The following is an 18,362-nucleotide window of genomic DNA, read 5'->3' on the forward strand; positions in this document are numbered from 1 at the left end:
CTCGCGAATGAAAAGAAGTCGGTCTTTGATCGTCTCTATCAGGAACAGCTTTTCACCTTCCGGCCCTCCGGCCTGTCTCTCTGCTGTTCAGCGCCTCCCTGATTATTTGATGGCTCATTAATCTAATAAAATAATTAGGAGCGGAGTATTCACAATTAAATAATCCCAGTAAACATTCAGACATAATGTTTAGTGCATTTCATATTCAAAATGCTGTTCATATAAAAGGTAGCTTTCTACTGTTCTTAATTGCGTGAGAGAAATTGCGAAAATTGTGGGACGCGAATAATGGATTTAAAAAATACACATTAAGGGAAATTAAAGAAAATAATTAGTCAACAGACTGAAGTGTTATTTCACTCACCCTATATGTCATCTGAACCTATTTTGTTCTTTTCTTTTTTTCTTCCCAATCGTAGTTCAGCTCTCAGGTTATTAATTGAATTCCAGGTTGTCGTGGAGACAGCTGCACGTGTGCGCGCAGCCAATTAATCTTCCCCGGGCTTGGGAGCGAATGAAAGGGTTCTCTGTACGCATCGTCCCGGCAGCCTACCTCACCCTCAGCCCCAGGGGCACGGAATGCCCCGCGAACGCCCCCCGCCAAAACCAGCCGGCGGTCCCCCCCCCCCCCCCCGACCCATCTTCGCACCCCACGGGAGGACGCGCCGATGTCGATTTATTTATCCGGGCCTGAACGCGCCGGTCCGCAGAGCACTAAACCCACTCGCGTTGGGCTGATAAAGACCGTAATGAACACTGATCAGATCAGCAGCGGATCGGCAGTAACCGTTCCCGGGCAACGACGCGTCCGAATGGGGATCGCCTGTATTCAATCTGCTGCAGTCCTAACCCGCAAAGCACTCTGCGTTTAAATTGCGTTTACATTCGCGTTCGCGCATTTGGCAGGCGCTTCTTCCAAGGGCGCCTTACACAGCGTGCTGTAGTTTTTTGCACAGTCCGTTAATACAGCTGTGTGCTGAGGCAATTCGGGTTAAGAGCCTTGTTCAGGTAAACAACTGCAGTGTCCCACTTGGGAATCAAACCTGCAACCTCTGAGTCACCGGCTCTGTTCCCTGATCATCACGGGCGAACCCGGGCTTCGGCTGAAGAGACTGCTTCAAACTCGAGACTTCAGAGGCACACACTTTCAGCTCGTAGCGCTACAAATTCTGTTTACTTCAAGGGCCGCCGAACTCTAAAAAATCTATTGCTCGAGAGTTTTATTTATAGCTGGAGTCAAAGTGCACCGCAGCTAGATTAAAAGGAGGGCTCAGTAATTCTCTCAAAGATGGTGACAGGAAGATGACCTTTCCCTCCCAGTGGAAAGGAAGTTATTTGCTGATTTAGTCACAATAGCAATATATTTTAGTGTTTTATTTTTAATGCCCCCATGCTTTAGCTTTTATCTGCCCCCCCACCCCCCCCTTTTTCTGACTCTAACTCTTGAGACCACCCAGGTTCTGAGGGTTCAAGCCAGGACAGTTTGATTTTTCAATTGCTGCACTGCGAAAACCAGAAGATAAATCAGGCTTAATAAGTCCTGTAGTCTTATATTCAGACTTAACCCTTGCATCTGTTACTATGGGACCGCGAGATTGCCAATGAGGTGAGACAGTTTGGCTCATTTTAAGAGTTGCCAATGGGGAAAGACAATTTCAAGCAAAAAGCAACTTTTAACACAAGCCAAGTATTTTCTACCTGAGAGAAGAAAATAAGACTTTAAGTCTCATTACAAGCCTGACAGTGTGGCATGTGCAGTTTTTGATGCCGTGCGTCCCGGGACGTTCGTGTACAGAGTATTTCGGGGGACGGGCCGTCTCGCCCCCAGACGAGCGCGTTAGCGCCGCGCGGCGTTCCCCGGCGCGTCGTGATCACACGAGCGCCGCGAGGCGGGTTACAGCCCGACAGCCGCTCCCGCGCCCGGTCGCGCGTTCCGCCCGGCCTCCCCGGACCCGGGTGCGTCAGCTGCGGTCTGGCTGCGGCGGTGCTGCGTGTGCGGAAGGCCTGCTCCTGATGCGTGGCTGCGTGCGGTAGCGTGTGTTTGCAGGTTTCTCTCACAAGGCATCGAAACGCTGCAGAAACGTGAATGTCAACAGCCTCATTCCCCTGCTTGCTCGCAGCGAGAACTTGTTAGACTCTTCTTGAGTTGCTAAACCGTTACTAAAGTGTGTTTTTTTCCAGCCTGTTTTTCCTGTTTAGGCCGTACCGCACTGCGCTTCATTTGTAGTGTCGAAACGGAGAACCGCATCTGAAAGTCCTGGGGTTTCGGTGAGAACCGGCAGACCCTGTCTCCGGTATCCGCGGTGTGAAAAGGGGACACGTGCTGGCCTGTGTAGACCTGCCCGCGGCTGCAGGGCGCGGCCGCGTCGCTCGTACGCCATTCGGAAAGACAGCGATCTGACATTTTCAATTTGTTAGGAAAACAGGAGGAACAGTAATCTTAGCCGCGCTCGGATCTCCGGTCTGACCCACTTCTGTTCGTCACCTCGACTCTCCCCCCCCCCCCCTTTCATTAAACGCGTTAAATATTTACTCTAGCCCAATTTCATTAAGCCAGGGGCAGCTCTCCTCCACATTCCGCTGGGGAGCATGCTAGGTAGGTAGAGGCGGCTGACATTGAAAGTTAGACAGCGCGCAAGACTCAGCACCGATGAGAGGTTTCACCGGCGAGCCTTGACATCCTAAGTATTTCTGGGATGTTTTTTTTTTTTTTTCATTTTCAAGTTAAAAGTTAGAAGAATTAATTAACCGTAAAACTGCTCTTCACATCAGTTAGATTTCAGTTTGATATAAATGGACGCGGTACAAAAAAAATATAGCATCGATATTTTGATGGAGGAAAAAAAAAAAGGGAAATCTCAAGGTTAATAGCCGTTTGCGGAAGCCAAGTGTGGTGGCATTGATATTTTGATGGGAAATAAAGTGAAACTTCAAAGCTAACAGCCAAGTGTGGCATAAATCTTAGATCAAGGTCAATCGGTAGACGTGTCGCTTGAGTGGCAACCATATTTTATGTTGGTGTGGTGAGCTTAAAAACAACATTGCATGGGTTAATGCCTTATTGTCAACGCATAAATAATTATCTAAAGGCTGCAGCAGACCTGCAAGAGCTGGATTTGAACCTGCGGCCACCTGCCTCGCCTCTAAGTCAAATTATTTTCGGACGGATTTGTTTTGTTTTGTTTTGTTCATAGGAAAACCTTTTTTGTTGTAGGAAATCCTACGTGACGGTAGATCTCCAGGGACAGGGTTGGGCAGCGTTGTGTTAAGGGATCTCACTTATTTTCGTACTTTAAAAAAAGCGCCCCACGTCACGGAAGCGGTGAGAACGACGGGCTTCCGGAAAGCGGCGGCGGAGGAGAGAACGAAGGTCGCGAACCGTCTCTCGCCATGGCGAAGCTCTGGGCGCCTTATCGAGCCCATTTCAGCCCCGCTTCGCCCAAATAGTTTGTCTTCATTTCTTTCTCCAGTTTTTATTTATGCACTCTGGGAAAATACTAAAAATTTGGGGGGTTTTTTTGCATGGTGTACAATGAAGTCGCGCACACAGAATAATCAGTCCAGTCAAAACCTTTGGGATCTGATCATCAATTTAATTAGCTTTTCCCAAACATGAAAGGATCGAATTTTTCTCTTATAAAATCTCTCCAATAAAATAAATAAAAGCTGTTGAGATTAATTGGAATGGCTCTGCGACAAGGCAGTGAGGAAAAGTGTGTGCTATTTCACAAGACTGTTCACAGTGAAGTCTTGTGAAAGGGGATATTTGTTCTCTGTCCAAAGAAAGATTATGTGTGTCATTCCGGTCCCCTTGTCTTCCGGGTGCTGCTGCAGTAATACCTTTAACCCCTTTGAAGTGCAGGTTTTGTGGAATGTTTTCTCAGAATTCAGTTCCATAACTCCACTGCTTTCAATTACCAGGAGTGATTGTGACATCAGCATTAGAACGTTCAGTTAAGAACATTCCGATGACATACTTGTGATCCATTCATCCTTCATCTAAACCGCTTATTTCTGCTCAGGGTCACGGGAGGGCTGGAGCCTATCCCAGCATGCACCGGGCGAGAGGCAGGAAAACACGGTGGACAGGTCGCCAATCCGTTGCAGCATATTTCTGATCTTGGGTTAAATGCTCACATTCTATGAAACAAACTGAAATTTGATGGCGGGTCAGGAATCTTCAGCTAGCCCTTTGTGCTCCTCGGATATTGAAATCCCACTGGCCCCCCCCCCCGGCCGGATCCGTAACGTGGCAAATTGGATGCCTGTCATCCCCACGCGTGGCACGCGGGCTTATTTTAGCTCAGATATGGAATCGGGAGCAGAGGGATTGGTTGAGATCAAACAGCCCGGAGAAAAAAAAAATCTCATTTAGCAGACTTCAGTTTAGGCGGAGGCTACAGCTGGCGGCCCAGGTGTGTTAGGCCCCGCCTCCTCACCTGCCGAGATGTCAATCACACCGCTGACAGAAAAGAGCCGTCAGCGGGCGGGCACGTGGTCGGCACGGCCGCCAGAGACGGAGCCGTAACTCATTCGTCAAACGGCGGGAGGTCCGGGACTCGAGCGCTGGCGGAGGCGTGGCGCGGGGGCGATGGGCATCGCGGGTTTGGGCGACACGAGCTCGGGGATGATCGAGCTTCACAGACTCTGCGCGCTGCTGCAGACACTGCTGTCTTTAAGCTCACTGGCTCTTTTCCCTCTGCGCGCTGCTGCAGACGCTGCTGTCTTTAAGCTCACTGGCTCTTTTCCCTCTGCGCGCTGCTGCAGACGCTGCTGTCTTTAAGCTCACTGGCTCTTTTCCCCTCTGTGCGTTGTGCTGCTGAAACGCGCGGCTTCTGCAAGGGGGAACAAGCTTTGGCGCCATGCGTGTTCTATGAGGGCTTTTCTGCACTGCGGTGTCTGTCTGTGCATTCCTGCTCAACATCTGTCCTGTGGGTTCACACGCAACTGGCCTCTGATGAGCACTTCAGGATCACAGTCCCTTAGATCCTTTTACCCCCCCCCCACCACATGCACACACGCACATGCACACCACACACAGCCCAAACATATACATACACACGCACACATACACACACACCCCACAGTCATACACTCGCACACCCCACACAAACACAAGCACACACAGCCCACACTCACACACACACACCCTTCCAAACACACACACGCACATGTGCACACACACACACACCATCTCTCGCTTTCCCTTTTCCAGGACTCTGTGAGCCAGTGAACCCTGGCAGTGGTGGGCCTGTGAGATATTTCTCCCGAACCCATTTCCTCCAGCTTATCTGCGCCCCGCACCCCCTCCCGCTTCCCTTTATTCGGACCATAAGCAAGATAAAGGATTCCCAAATCAAATTTTCCCTGCTGCTGGAGCCTGACATCAGTTTGACTCGACTCAACCGGCCTAAATTCAATTAAATGGGAAATCGTTAGAGCAGGATGCTCGGTCAGGGACCAGGAGGTCCGGCAGGGTCCAGGGATACTGTTACCAGGCACACAGACAGACGGACAGACAGAGGGACAGGCAGAGAGGCAGGCTGGCAGAGAGGCTGACAGAGAGTGGGCTTCGTTGCAGTGCCTTCTGGGTGTTCTCAGTAGGGGTGAGAACCAGACCATTGGTTCGCGGTCATTGTTGACGATTCAGTATCGTTGGCATGGGGCTGGTATTACCAAAACACTGGACTCTACCCCCTCTACCCAGTTTCGATGGAGTCATTTTGATTAGGCAATTTAATGCAGTGCTCAGTTTGAACATTGGCCGTTCGTAGCTTGCCATGCAATTCAAAATAAAAAAGAACAGTAATTTGTATGGTTTTTTTTTTCCTGAGAAGTAATTTCATCTCTGCAAATTTGCTTGATTTTGGTTGTGTCTGAATATAAAGCACATAAAAGGAGTTCAGAAAAATGTAACACGTGCATTCTACACTCTTGTAAAGCAGATATGGAGAGCCAGTTTACATTATATGGAAATACTGCCTGCTCAGAAGGGAATATATTAAGCTTTTTACATTATACGCACATACACACGCACACACACACACGCACAGCATGACTAACAAAACCCTAAACACAGAACAATAAGGGAAAACATGACAGGATTTCATTATGCAGCTGTTGTATTCCTTTAAGGAAACGTGATAGAAGTTTGTTTGAAGCTTAGCAGAAGACTCAAAGCATACATGGCTTTGGGGGGAAAAAATCAAGCAAATAAATGTAAAATATCTCTTTTGATATGCAGGGGGCATGAGAGCGCAGCGGGGGCTTCACGCAGCGCTCGCGCTCACTCCCGAACCCCCCCCCCCCCTCTCCCCGGGGATGGTCGCTGCGGGGGGGGGGGGGCTGTATTAGACCTCATCCGCTCTGCACGCACCGCAGTCTTGTTTCTGCTGGCGGGAAGGGGGTTTGGTGCCCCGGGAGGGGGAAAGGCTTAAAAACGCACAGGGGGGCGGGGTTGGGGGGGAGGGAGGGGGGGGGGCTGTTTGTTCATAAAACGTTGACGTTTGCGTTTCTGGCTATCCTCACCAGCGGTAGTGTTTTAGACTTTTCTTTTTCCAGATACCTGAAAAGTTGGCACAGAAGGGGAGGTGTTTGTGTGACAAGGTGTAATCAGAAACCACTAATGTGGTTCTAAACGTGAAGAAATAAGCAGAACTTTGTGTGCTGATTGCGTCGGTGCTATTGTGATGACAGCGATGCGTTAGCGTTAGTGAAGTGTGTTATTGGTTAGTACTTTGCTGCTGGGTGATTGACAGTTGGCAACTATCCTCTGAGCATGTGTTCAGAAAATCATCTGCGTGTCCGGATTAGCGGCTAACAGTAGCCTTATAGTGCATAGTGCATCCAGGCAAGGCAGCATAGGACTGAGCGCCGGTCCGCGCGTTGCCAAGCTACGGCCAATCATTCACCACCCCGCGGGGCTGCCGGCTCTGACACGGGCGCGGGAGCGGGCGACCACCAATACCCACACGGTGGAACCCATCCACCACGCGGATCTGCCGGATACTCGGACCTCGCTGTTTACAGAGCGGCTGGTGCGGTTTTCAGCTTCCTGTTGTAGCGCTAATACCGCAGGACGTGCTCTCGGTTGACAAGAGACATTGGAGAAGACTGGTGTGGAAAGCTAGCTATCTAATCTGGGGCCTTTAAGCTGCCGCTACAGTAGTTTGCGCGCTAGCCTCGGCTGGGGAAGAGTGTTCTTCTGTTATCTCTGATGTGCAGAGGAACTGGCACGCGGCATAGGCGAGTATAAACATTTGTTTATTCTCTAACATGAATTATGAATGCCGTGGGAACCGAGAGGTATTATTTGTCCCTCGCTGCGCGTGTAAGTGTTGTTAAGGCCTGTCTGAATGAGGTATTTTACAGGGGGGAAAAAAGGCACTCGCAGTGCTTTTCGCTGCTCTCGCCTTGTCTCTGGGTAAACCGAGCGTCATGAATATCATCCCCAACAAACAGTCCTGCTTAGTTTGTCATGAAAATGCCTCATACTCAGTGGGTGTAGAGTAACCCACAGCCAGGTCAGGTTCGTTTCCTATTACCATCTTGGCTCAGTTGGCACAAAATCCGCTCGCCACAGGTGCAGGCTGGGAAATGTAGTCATGTCCGTGGTGCCACAGTGCTGCCTGGCATTTATGACCGAGAGTGGATAGCAGTGAGGAAATGGTCTGTGTGGTCCCCCTGAGAGATGGTGGGGGTGCAGAAAATGCAGTTGCCCCATAAGCTACCAGCTGCTGCCTGGAAGAACTGGCTGTTTTTGCTAGCTCTCTCCCAGAATACTATGCAGCCTGTAGAGCCTATAACAGTCACTACTGTGGAGGAGAACTCATACTTATTCTGCAGGTGGAAGTGTCACAGATGGCCATTATAAACTGGGGGGGGTAAATACAAATGTTTAGAATATGTATCTTTTAGTATTATTATGTTTACAGTTTAGAACTCCACACTGCACGTGACACTGAGCACTTTTGTGTTCAGGGTAAGGCTGGCAGCGTCCCAGAACCCTCACTTGCCCTCTCGGCTCCCGCCACTTAAATCTCCAGGTACTTGCCACGTAATTTAGACGCGGCCTTTTTATGGGCTGTTATTACCCCGCGGTTCACTGTGGACGTCAAGGCAACAACATGCCGGCACCGTCGGCGAAAGCCTTCGGAGACCACTTCTGCGAAATGGTTGGTAATTGCATCTTGAGTTGTGTCAGGACAGTAAGGAAGGCTAGTTTTGAGAACGCTACCTTCGGTGTCCTTGGTGACGCCATAGCAACAGGGCTGATAGCTTCTTCTTTTTTCGCCAATGCTGCCCACATTTCCGTTATCTGCCGGTGACATCTTTTAAATGTAGCTGACTTGCAGCTTGAAGTAGTGTCAAGTGTCTCGCAGTGACACATAATCTGAACTAAATGCTGCAACTGAAGTGAAACAGTGTGAGTGCTCTCAACATCAAGCAAACGAATGTGACATTTCCTTGGCTGTTACTTTTGGAAATATGGTTAAGAAAATGCACTATTCTTAGTTGAATGTGTAAGGCTAGATGTTGGAGACTGTCTCCAAGCTGAGTTTGAGAACGAAGTGTGGGTACATTCTGTGTGGTCCTCCAGTCCTGTAGGATTTAGGTTTTTTTTGTAACCTGCATGTAGACCTGCAACATTTCTCTCCGTCTGTTTTCTCTCAGGCATGGAGAGGTTGTCCCTGTAGGCCCTTCTCAAATTGTCCATCAGGGCTTTGTGCCTGTGCTGATAATTTGCTCTCACATCAAACATTACCATCCCTCTCCCGGGAAAGATATCTTATTTGATACGTCTTGTAGAAGTCCCCTCTCTCCCCCCTGGTAAAACGAGCAGCAAGAAATTGCTTTCAGATGTCAATGAACTTTACTTCTTTTATGCCTCCACACAGTTTAACTTGTACCTTCTCTCGCTCCCTTGCTCTCGACCAGAAATATAGCCGTCAAGCAGACCTATTTCCCCTTACTTTTCAAGCTGCGTAATCATTTTTCAGTATCTGGGGAAATTTCTCGATCGATATGCTTGCATTCTTACGCTCAATTAAGATGCCAATTTAAGCTGTGGTCACTCTCTCCCACACAGCCGTGTACAACTGCTTTCACCATGCATCGTAGCTTTCATTCTCCCGATCTGAAAACTATCTGAGAGCCTTGACAAGCACTGGGCTCCCCTCCATGCTGATTGGGCAAGGAGTCCTCAAAAAAGGCTAGACAAAGGAAGGGGGGAATATTTTTACAGGAATGTAAAGAGGATGTTTTTGAGCAGGTCTGAAGCGGTTTTTGTAGAGTTCAAGAACAAGCTAAGAGTGCGATGTGATGATGGCTATGAATCTGCACACCCTTGAGGCTATCTCCCCCCCTCCATTGACTCCACATCCTGAAACAAATTCAAGCATAAAACTGGTGGGGTGAGTCCTCAGTATTTACTGAGTCGTTTGGGGATGGGGAGGGGGGCGTGGGGCACTTGATCTTGAGTTAGCGCTGCAAAACGGATTGTAGCTCATTCCCCCACCTTGCGCCGGGCTTTCGCCACGACAAGCCGGGCTCCCTGAGTTATCTCCTCCTTCGCTCCCTCCCTCCCTCCCTCCCTCCCTCCCTCTCTCCCTCTCCTCCGCTAGGCCTTCAGAAGGCTCCGCCCGCAGGAGCGCCAGCTTGATTTAAAGAATTTAATTAGGCCCTGAATGACGGATGCTCGTCTCCCGGGCGATGGGGGGGGCAGGGGGGTGGAATCGCAGGAAGCGGGGAGAATTACGACGTTTGCAGTTCGGGGGAAGTTAACGGCGAGCGGGCCCGCCAAGGTTCCGCGTCGCCGCAATCTGGATACGGGAAGCACGGCCACTTCTGCCGTTAATATGGCCGCCGGGGCCATTTTCATTCTCTCAAGGTGCCGTCTGCTTTTACGTCCTGCGCTCAGCACCGCAGATGAGTCAGCACATGAGGCCTGACTCCCAAAAGCCTGACGGTACCCGTCCCAAGCGGTAAGGCCCCGATTCCTCCCGGGTTAAAGGTGGAGAGGGAGGGTCATAAATAGAGTTAGGCTGTTTGTCGAGGGTTCGCGGTTCCCTGCCGTTGCCATGGCGATTCCCGTCTGACCCTCATCTTAGTTCGCCGATGGCCTCGGCGACGGTTTCCAACCTTGCGTCGGGTTGCATCGGGTCGCACGCCGCGCTTAAGTGGGCAGCGGTTCGGCGGTGAGGGCCTCGCTCCCAGCGACCGGGGGCTGGCGGCGGCGTTCGTCCCGCGAGCCCCGCTCCCGCCGAGCGTCCAACCCCCCCCCCATCTTTGCCAACCATCACAATGTGTTAACTGCACCTGCCGATTATGCATTTCGGGGACTGGAACATGAAAAGAAGAATTTTTCCCTCCATACCGATATTTTGTGATTTGCAGAATTTGCGTAACGTGGTTGAATCACCCGTATAATGAAAAGCAAGTCGTTTTGCCTGGATGTGCAGGGAAGAGGCAGGGATCTGTTGTCATTATGCACACCGATACTCTGGTCTCTTGACGGTGGCGTGACCAGCATTTCAGCATTTCTGAACAGCGAAGCGCGTGCAGGAGAGCGGGGCGTGTGCACGCGCTCAGTCCCAGCTTCCAGAACGCCCACGTGCAGGAAGTAAAACCGTGTGATCAGTCGAGCTGCTGAGTAATCGCTTTTTAGGCAGCTTATTCCTTTGACATCAGTGGCCAACTTGTCACTTAGATGCCTCCCTCATCAAGGTAGTTTATGTTCCTTATATTCTGGTGCATTTTATCCATTCACACTGTACAGTATGTACAATGAATTAAGATTGAGTGTTAGATACACTAGTGGCGCATTTCCCTCCTAGTTACAGATATCAAAATTTCATCATGGTTGGCTGGGCTCACCTCTTGTTCAGGTCATCTCTATGACTTATCGAGCGCTACGCTTCTGTGAGCAGAGGTACAACCCCAGGTGGTGACATTGAGTCGGCTGGACTGAAAGCACATTCGTTCTGCTTACAGTGCGTTCACTCTAACTCTCCTGGAAAAGTACAGTCAAAGTGATGAACAGAATCCCATCTCCTGTGCTGATATTAGACCCACTGTTTCAGAGTGAAGACCTACTCAGTATTCCGTACACACGCTCCCCCACTCTGTTCCAATCTCTGTCTCTCTCTCGCTCGGTCTTTCTCTCTCTCTCAGACACACACACACACACACACACACCTCTCATGTACATGCACTGATACATATCTCTCTCTCTCTCTCTCTCCCTCTGTCCCTCCCATCTCCATCTCTTTCTCAGGTTTGTAGGAGCTGTAGTCTTTTACACCTTATCAACCCGTTCCTCAAGCTCCTCTGCATTAATCCGACCGAATCATACAGTGTTAATGAAAAAAATGTCTCGTGCACTTCGTCTTCCAGACAAAAGGTTTAATAACGAAAGTGACAATAGCCATTATTTTTGGGAGGCTGTGATTATGCGCCATTAGCACTCCGACGCTACACTATTTGTCTTAATAATTGGTGCCGGCACGAGCGCGCAATCTGGTGAGCTCGGGAGGCAGTGCTACACTTGAATTATCGGTAATTGAAATTAGCCAGAATGGACAGAATGCTACGCTAAGGTCTCATATGGACTATAGGTACAGGCCAGGTGCTGACATCCACACTCTTGCAATGGGGAACCAGGCCATTTTCTCGCCCTCCAAATTGTTTTGTAGTGATTTTGCACGAGAATCTGACTAGACACGGCTGGTTTCTGTTGACGGTGCGGCAGTGTTCGTCGGCAGGAAAGAGTCTTGAAACACGCTGTCAGAGGTCACAGTCATTTGGGCTCGCTAGTCCGTGCATGAATGATAATGAACCTGAGGACTTCCAAGGATGTAGCAGCGCCAAGACGTTCTGAAAATTGACAGCAACGAATACATACGGAGTAGAGCATCTTGACTACTCTCGATGTAGCATCTTTGGCCGTACACTGCATTTGTTCTCATGTTCCTCTCTCAGATGGTCATCATGGGCTGGTAATGCTGCACTTTTACCATGTGCTCTTGTAGTGGGAGGAGCCAGTGGTCTCCACTAGGACCAGACTTGGTGCTAACGCCTTGGCATCAGTTTGCGGTCACGTTAAGAGGTCAATCACCACCATTTGTCACCGCTCAGCTGAGGCTTTTTTGAGGAATACAAAGAAAAATATCATAAAAAATGTTGGCCCTCGTCCTGGAAGAGTACGCCGCTCGTCCACTTTAGAAAATTGCAAGCGATGTCCCGCTCCCGGGACCCGCCGTGGCGCGACGGCCCCTCTAAAGGTCGCGGGTGTGCCTGCTTTGCAGCGGGATCGGGAGGAACTGGCCCTGGGCGTCCGGCGGCAGCAGCATTCTGGCGGAGTACGGCACCCTGCACCTGGAGTTCATGCACCTGAGCAAGCTGTCCGGGAAGCCCGTGTTCGCCGAGAAGGTAAGGCTAGCGCTAGCCTTAGCGTTAGCGGCTAGCAGGCACCGGCGGTTCCCCGGAGCCCCGGCCCTCGTATATTTTTATCCCCCCCGGGGTACGAGCTCGCTGTGAGAGAGTCATTATTAATGCAACGCCTTGTCTTTACAGTAAGCCTGTGTGTCAGAATCGCATTGCATTTCATACGTGCAGCTTTTTTTAATACTGTGCGTGTGTGTGTGACCGTGTGTGTGTGTGTGTGTGTGTCTCTCTCTCTCTCTCTGTCTGTGTGTGCGTACACGTGTTTGCTTCACTTCAAGGTTATGAACATCCGGAAGGTTCTGAATCGGCTGGACAAGCCGCAGGGACTGTACCCCAACTACCTGAACCCCAACAGCGGGCAGTGGGGCCAGCGTAAGTCAGCCTGACCCTCCTCCTCCTCCTCCTCCTCCTTCACTCACCTCTATTAACCCAGCCCCCAGCGCACTGTCTGCAGAGCTGACGGACTAAACACACCAATCTTCCCGTCATTAGGACTCGGTGTGCCCGAGTGCTGTGCACCAGAGCCATCCCACTCTGTTTGAATTGCTTTCTTCTTACCGGCACCGTAACAAAGCACTTAATGGAGTTTGGACAGTTTATACTTTTATACATCACCGTGAGGAGAGAAAATACTCAAGGGGGGGGGGAAGACGTGATTGAGGTGTGTGATATTGGAAAAAAAAGTAAATATGAAATTTGGACAACTTGTGGGAGGCTATTCAGGCGCAAAGTGAGCTCTCACCCACCTTTTTTTTTTTTCCCTCTCGGAGTTAGCCTAGCCGTTAGCGTTCCGGTAAATTCCTCGCTCTCTCAGGGCAGTGTGTGCAGAAGCCGCCCGGTAGCCGCGCCACCCGGCCCTGCGCTCGGTACCAGCCGGAGCCCGAGTCCGGCTCTCCGCAGCCCGGTAACGGAGGCGGCGGCGGCGTGGCGGGCGTGGCGGGCGTCCAGCCCGACCGCGCTGGCGGGATGACGGGATCATTAGCGCCGCGTCCCTGAAGGAGGACAGCAGATGGTCGCTCGTCCCCCCGGGGGCGGAAATCTGCCTGTTTTTGGAAAAGCGGACGGATCGGCCGGCAGACGAGCGGCGTGATCACGGCGGTGATTTCACGCCACACGCGACCGACCGGAAAACCATAGACGTGCAATCCGCGGAAGCCGTCGCCGGGCTTCTGAGCGCCCGGCGGCGAGCGGTCTGGGTTGGTCCGCTTCCAGACGATGCGAGACGGCCCGTTTCAAAGACGCGTCGTTACATCGGCTCCTCCTCCCATATCCATGACAACCACCTGGCCAGTAACCGCTCGCCCGCCCTCCCGCCGGAGGCACATTAAAGCGGGATAATCCCCAGGGGCCGGGGTTCACAGCCATGCGAGAGCAGCAGAGGGCTCTGAGCCAGGAACCGGCCCTCAGCTCTCCTGCCATAAACAGAGAGCTCTCCAGCTGGGGGGGGGGCTGGCCAACGACCAACACGACACCCCCCCACACCCCCTCCCCTCCCCAGAACTCACGCGCCCCCGACCCCCAGCTTCCAGATGCGCAGATGGGAAAGGGGGTCGCTCGCTCTGTTTGTCCCGTAACGGTTCTGTTTACACAGCGAGCCTCTCAGAGGGATTAATCCCGGCGAAACCGCGGGTCAGTCATTTCGCGGGACGCCAGGAGTATTTGAGAGGCGCTGACCCGGAGCCGGGAACAGCAGAGTGCTTTGGGTCTTAATGGCCCCGCTCGAAACCAGCCCGCTCTCCCGCAGAGAGGGGCTCACTTAAGCGCGCGGCGCGGACTTGGGAATTATGACAAAAACAACAACTCCCATGACCCCGCCGCCAAGGCCGGGGTCACGGGCCCGGCCTCGTATGTAGTCCACGCGCGTCCTGCGGTCGTGAGAAAACATGGCAGCGCTTCCACCGAGGTCACTGGGGATTCGTCGGGAACGATCCGGAATCAGTCGCGTCTCCTCCCAAAATGCGGAGTGCATGAAAATGGACGAAGATAATATAACCAGGATAGAAAAAACTATCTTTAATCTTTTTTTTTGCCTGTTGTACATGTCGTCTGGCTATTGTGATTTTAGGGACTGCGTATTTTAAGCTGAAGAATTGCGGGGGGGTGTGGGGTGGGGGTGGAGGGGGGGTGGGGGGTGTGGGGGGGGTGGGGGGTGTGGGGGGGGGGTGAGGGGGTTTAATAAGCCTGCTAGATGACCTGAACTTTGGCCGTGTAAGTCTCAGAGGTGATCCGGCCTAACGATTGCATGAACCTTTGTCCGCCCCGCGGGGCTTTTTAAACTCTAATCCCTTTTCACATTTCTCGCGCGGCGGGAGGGATCGATGGCGATCCCGCGCCTTCCGTCGCGCGCACGCCCTCGCCGTTCCCTCGTCGCGCCCCCCTGGGCTCAGAAACACGCTCCCCCGCTGACGCTCCGGCTCCGTCGATCGCGTTTCTCGTTTACGAGGACGGGCCGGTCGTAAATAACCGGTGTCTTTCAGGGCTGACGGACGGCCGACGCTCGTGTCCTCTGGGAGACCCGGCGATGACCTCGCCCCCCCCCCGAATGAAAGCCAGCTAGCTTATGTTCCTTTTGATACTGTCGCCGTGGCAACTGGAGATGTCAGTCAGAATCCTGGAGGAGAACCTCTGCCGTGTTCTTGGTGACACAATGTTACAGCGGAGGTCTTCTCCCAACCCCCGCCCCCTCCATGCCTTACTCCTTCTTGTCACTGGAATTATACGGTCGCGTTGCGGTCGAGGTCCTTGACCGCGCTGTCACAGTCCTGACCCCCGGTGGCATTGACACTATGACCGTGCCGCAGACCCGCACAGGAAGTGCGTCCCTGTCGAACGGCAAGGCCGCGCGCTCCGGCAGCCTTTCAGAGAGCCCGTCAGCGATATCGCGGCTGACGTGCAATCTTTATCCCGCCAACAAGGCCGGCCCGATAATGGCGCATAAATATGTATGAGGAAGTATGACGATCGATATGACAAACACGGTTCCCGCGACCTCGCGCTCATCCGTCACCGTGAGCGAGGCGGACGGGGGAGCGCCCGAGGGCCGCCGCGGCGTTCCGAACCGCGCGCCCCTCCCCCGCTCTGCCCTGCCCCACCGCAGGCCCTGGTAAAGGCTCTCCCCCCTCCCCCTGAAATCTCATTCTTCCAGACACCTCCTCCATAACATTCGCCGTGACAGTCCTCAGTCCCATTAGCCCCTCCCCCCCCCCCGCAGTTCCCTGCTTACAGGCCCTGTCCACGTCCGTGTGGCTTGGCGGAAAGGCGCGGTCTCGCCAGGGAGGGATCCAGGCCCAGCGCACACACGCTCGCGGGGTGGATGGGTTTCGGCAGTAGTCATTACCTTGTCAGCCAGAGCAGGGGGCTCTGTCTGCGGGAGGAGAGAGGTGCACATGACCCCCCCCACCCCCCTTCCTGACCCCCCCCTCCTGACTCCCTGCTCGCGCCCCTGCCTTGCAGATCACGTGTCGGTGGGGGGGCTGGGAGACAGCTTCTACGAGTACCTGCTGAAGGCCTGGCTCATGTCCGACAAGACGGACGAGGAGGGGAAGAAGCTGTACTATGACGCTCTGCAGGTAAACGGGGAGTGTGTGTGTGTGTGCGTGGTGCGTGTGTGTGTGTGTGTGTGTGTGTGCGTGTGCGGTGTGGGTGTGTGGTGCGTGTGTTTGGGGGTTCTCTGTTCTCTCCCGCATGCAGGTCCCGTCCCCACACGCAGCAGAGCAGAGAGGGGTGCAGAAATGCTGACAGCCCCCCCCCCAAAGAGAGGCTGCAGCGTGCAGTGCAGTCGGCTGCAGCGGAGCGCGGCGTTCTGCTGCCAGGTGCCGAATTTTCGCTCCCCGTCACGCCGCGGTGCCAGCAGCGCTCCCCGCGAGCCTTCAGCCCAACAAGAGGGGGGCGAGCACAGATTTAGGAAAATATTTCAAAATATAAAACGTTTTTTAAATATAACCCTTTTTTAACTTGATGGGGGTCCCTTGGATGCCTTCCGGTCTGGGCGGGTGTCTCTGCATCGTAAAAGGTTGAAAAGCCCCGATCTTGGAAAATGGATGTGTTTCAGAGGAAGCAGCCCTCCTCACAGAGTTAAACAGAGGCGACACAGCGAGGACGCAGACACAGAGAGCCGCCGAAATACAGCCTGCCTGTCACGTCCCGTTTGACTGACACGGCGACAGGCGCTCTGTTTATAGCAACGCTCCCACAGTCTTTCCCCGGGCCTTCTGCCCAATCAGAGCATCCCTGCGTGATCTCGGGCAGGTTCGTGTCGGCAGGTCGACGGTGTTTTTAATGCTTCTCCTGGCAGCGCTGATTGTGTAGGTATTTAGCTGACAAGCAGAGCCCAGGGTCACAGGATCCACGTGCTCGAATCACGGCTAAATTGTTCTGTGGTTCCGGTACACGCGTACCAGTTAACCAGCAAGTCTGCATTTCTTGGCTCTGTGTTAGTGGATTGGATCTGTATGTAACGCACAGGTCATAGTATTTACTGATTTCTGCAAAGTGTCCTTGGAAACACTTTGACTTCATGCCACGGTATATTTAATTGAAGTCTTCCAGGAATAAGTCATAAGCGATTACACAACTCTGTCGATTCTCAAGCCGTCTGAAACCTTCGCCCAGTCACAAGGGGTTCGTCCGGGTTAACTGCCTTCTCTTCCGACGGCGCAAGCACTGTTCTCAGGTTTAGGTAACCGGTTCGTTCTGGATTTCACAAAGCAGCCCTGCTGCAGTTACTCGCTAAACAGGACGCCGCACGCCTACGGTGTTTAAGATTAAACAATAAGCTGAACCCCATCCCAGTTTCCCCCGACCGAGGAAACAGGCCGTTCAGAATTTTTACGCGACGGTGTTTCCGACCACATAATATACATTACTTTGGATATTTTTATTTTTTATTTTTGATTTTTTTGCGAGATTGCCTCAGCATTGCGTCGTTCCGAGCCGTTGCGTGAAATGAAAAGGCTGTAAGAGCCTTTGCTGGATGAAAGAAGGCTGACGACACAGAACAGAGGAGTAGAACAGAAGGAATGGGCTGCAGGCCGCGCCAGGGGGGAGGGAGCGGGGGAGCGGGGGAGTTCTTTATCGGCTGATGAAGTGCGGCGCACTGGAGCCTCTTCATCACGCGGCTCCCGTAACAAGCTGACCCACGCCGTCAGTCACCGGGTGACGGAGGGCACCCGCCCCGTGATGGAGAGAGATGAGGTGCAGGGCGATCGATGGTTCGCCGCACGCGCCTGGTTACCCAGCGAAGCGTACACGACCCCCACCCAGCAGGCTAATGACCTCCGCGACCTCTGTGTGACCCCCCCCCCAGGCCATCGAGACCAACCTGATCCGGAAGTCGAGCGGGGGCCTCACCTACATCGCCGAGTGGAAGGGGGGGCTGCTGGAGCACAAGATGGGTCACCTGACCTGCTTCGCCGGGGGCATGTTCGCCCTGGGGGCCGACGGCGCCCCCGACGACAAGACCGGGCACCAGATGGAGCTGGCGGCGGAGATCGCCCGGACGTGCCACGAGTCGTACGCCCGCACCAGTGAGTGTGAACGCCCTGCCGATGAAGCGCCGGACCAGCAGCGTCCAATCATGTGCCGCCGATGGCTGAGAGTGTTTTCATTCCAACCAATCATTTCACCTGCTGATTTCACCTATTAGTTCCCACCTCTCTGGTTGAAAGTTGTGTTAATTGGTGAAATCAGCAAGTGTAGTGATTGGTTGGGATGAAAACCTGCATACTCTCTGTGGCACATGATTGGGCGCCACTGTGATAAACTGTACCTCACTGAGCGCTGCATAGGCCTGCAGCAGAGGCTCTTACCTGGAGCAGCTTGCAGAAGTGCAAGCATAAAGGTTTAGGTAATAAGCAGCGACAGTGGCCAGCTATCAGTGTCAGAAGCGATAACGGCGGTCGGTACGTACACCTACAGCA

The 18,362-nt window shown here is 52.7% G+C and overlaps 1 protein-coding gene across 1 annotated transcript in view; it reads left to right on the forward strand.

Moving 5' to 3' along the window:
* Positions 1–18,362, forward strand: part of man1a1 (mannosidase, alpha, class 1A, member 1) — a 122,449-nt gene that overhangs the window by 92,745 nt on the left and 11,342 nt on the right. The window contains exons 6-9 of the mRNA XM_064340144.1: positions 12,306–12,429; positions 12,723–12,816; positions 15,898–16,013; positions 17,750–17,969. Of these exons, the coding sequence (XP_064196214.1) occupies positions 12,306–12,429; positions 12,723–12,816; positions 15,898–16,013; positions 17,750–17,969 (554 nt within the window). The remainder of the gene's footprint in view (positions 1–12,305; positions 12,430–12,722; positions 12,817–15,897; positions 16,014–17,749; positions 17,970–18,362) is intronic.

Source organism: Anguilla rostrata, chromosome 6 (assembly GCF_018555375.3).
Source record: "Anguilla rostrata isolate EN2019 chromosome 6, ASM1855537v3, whole genome shotgun sequence".
Lineage (NCBI taxonomy): Eukaryota > Metazoa > Chordata > Actinopteri > Anguilliformes > Anguillidae > Anguilla > Anguilla rostrata.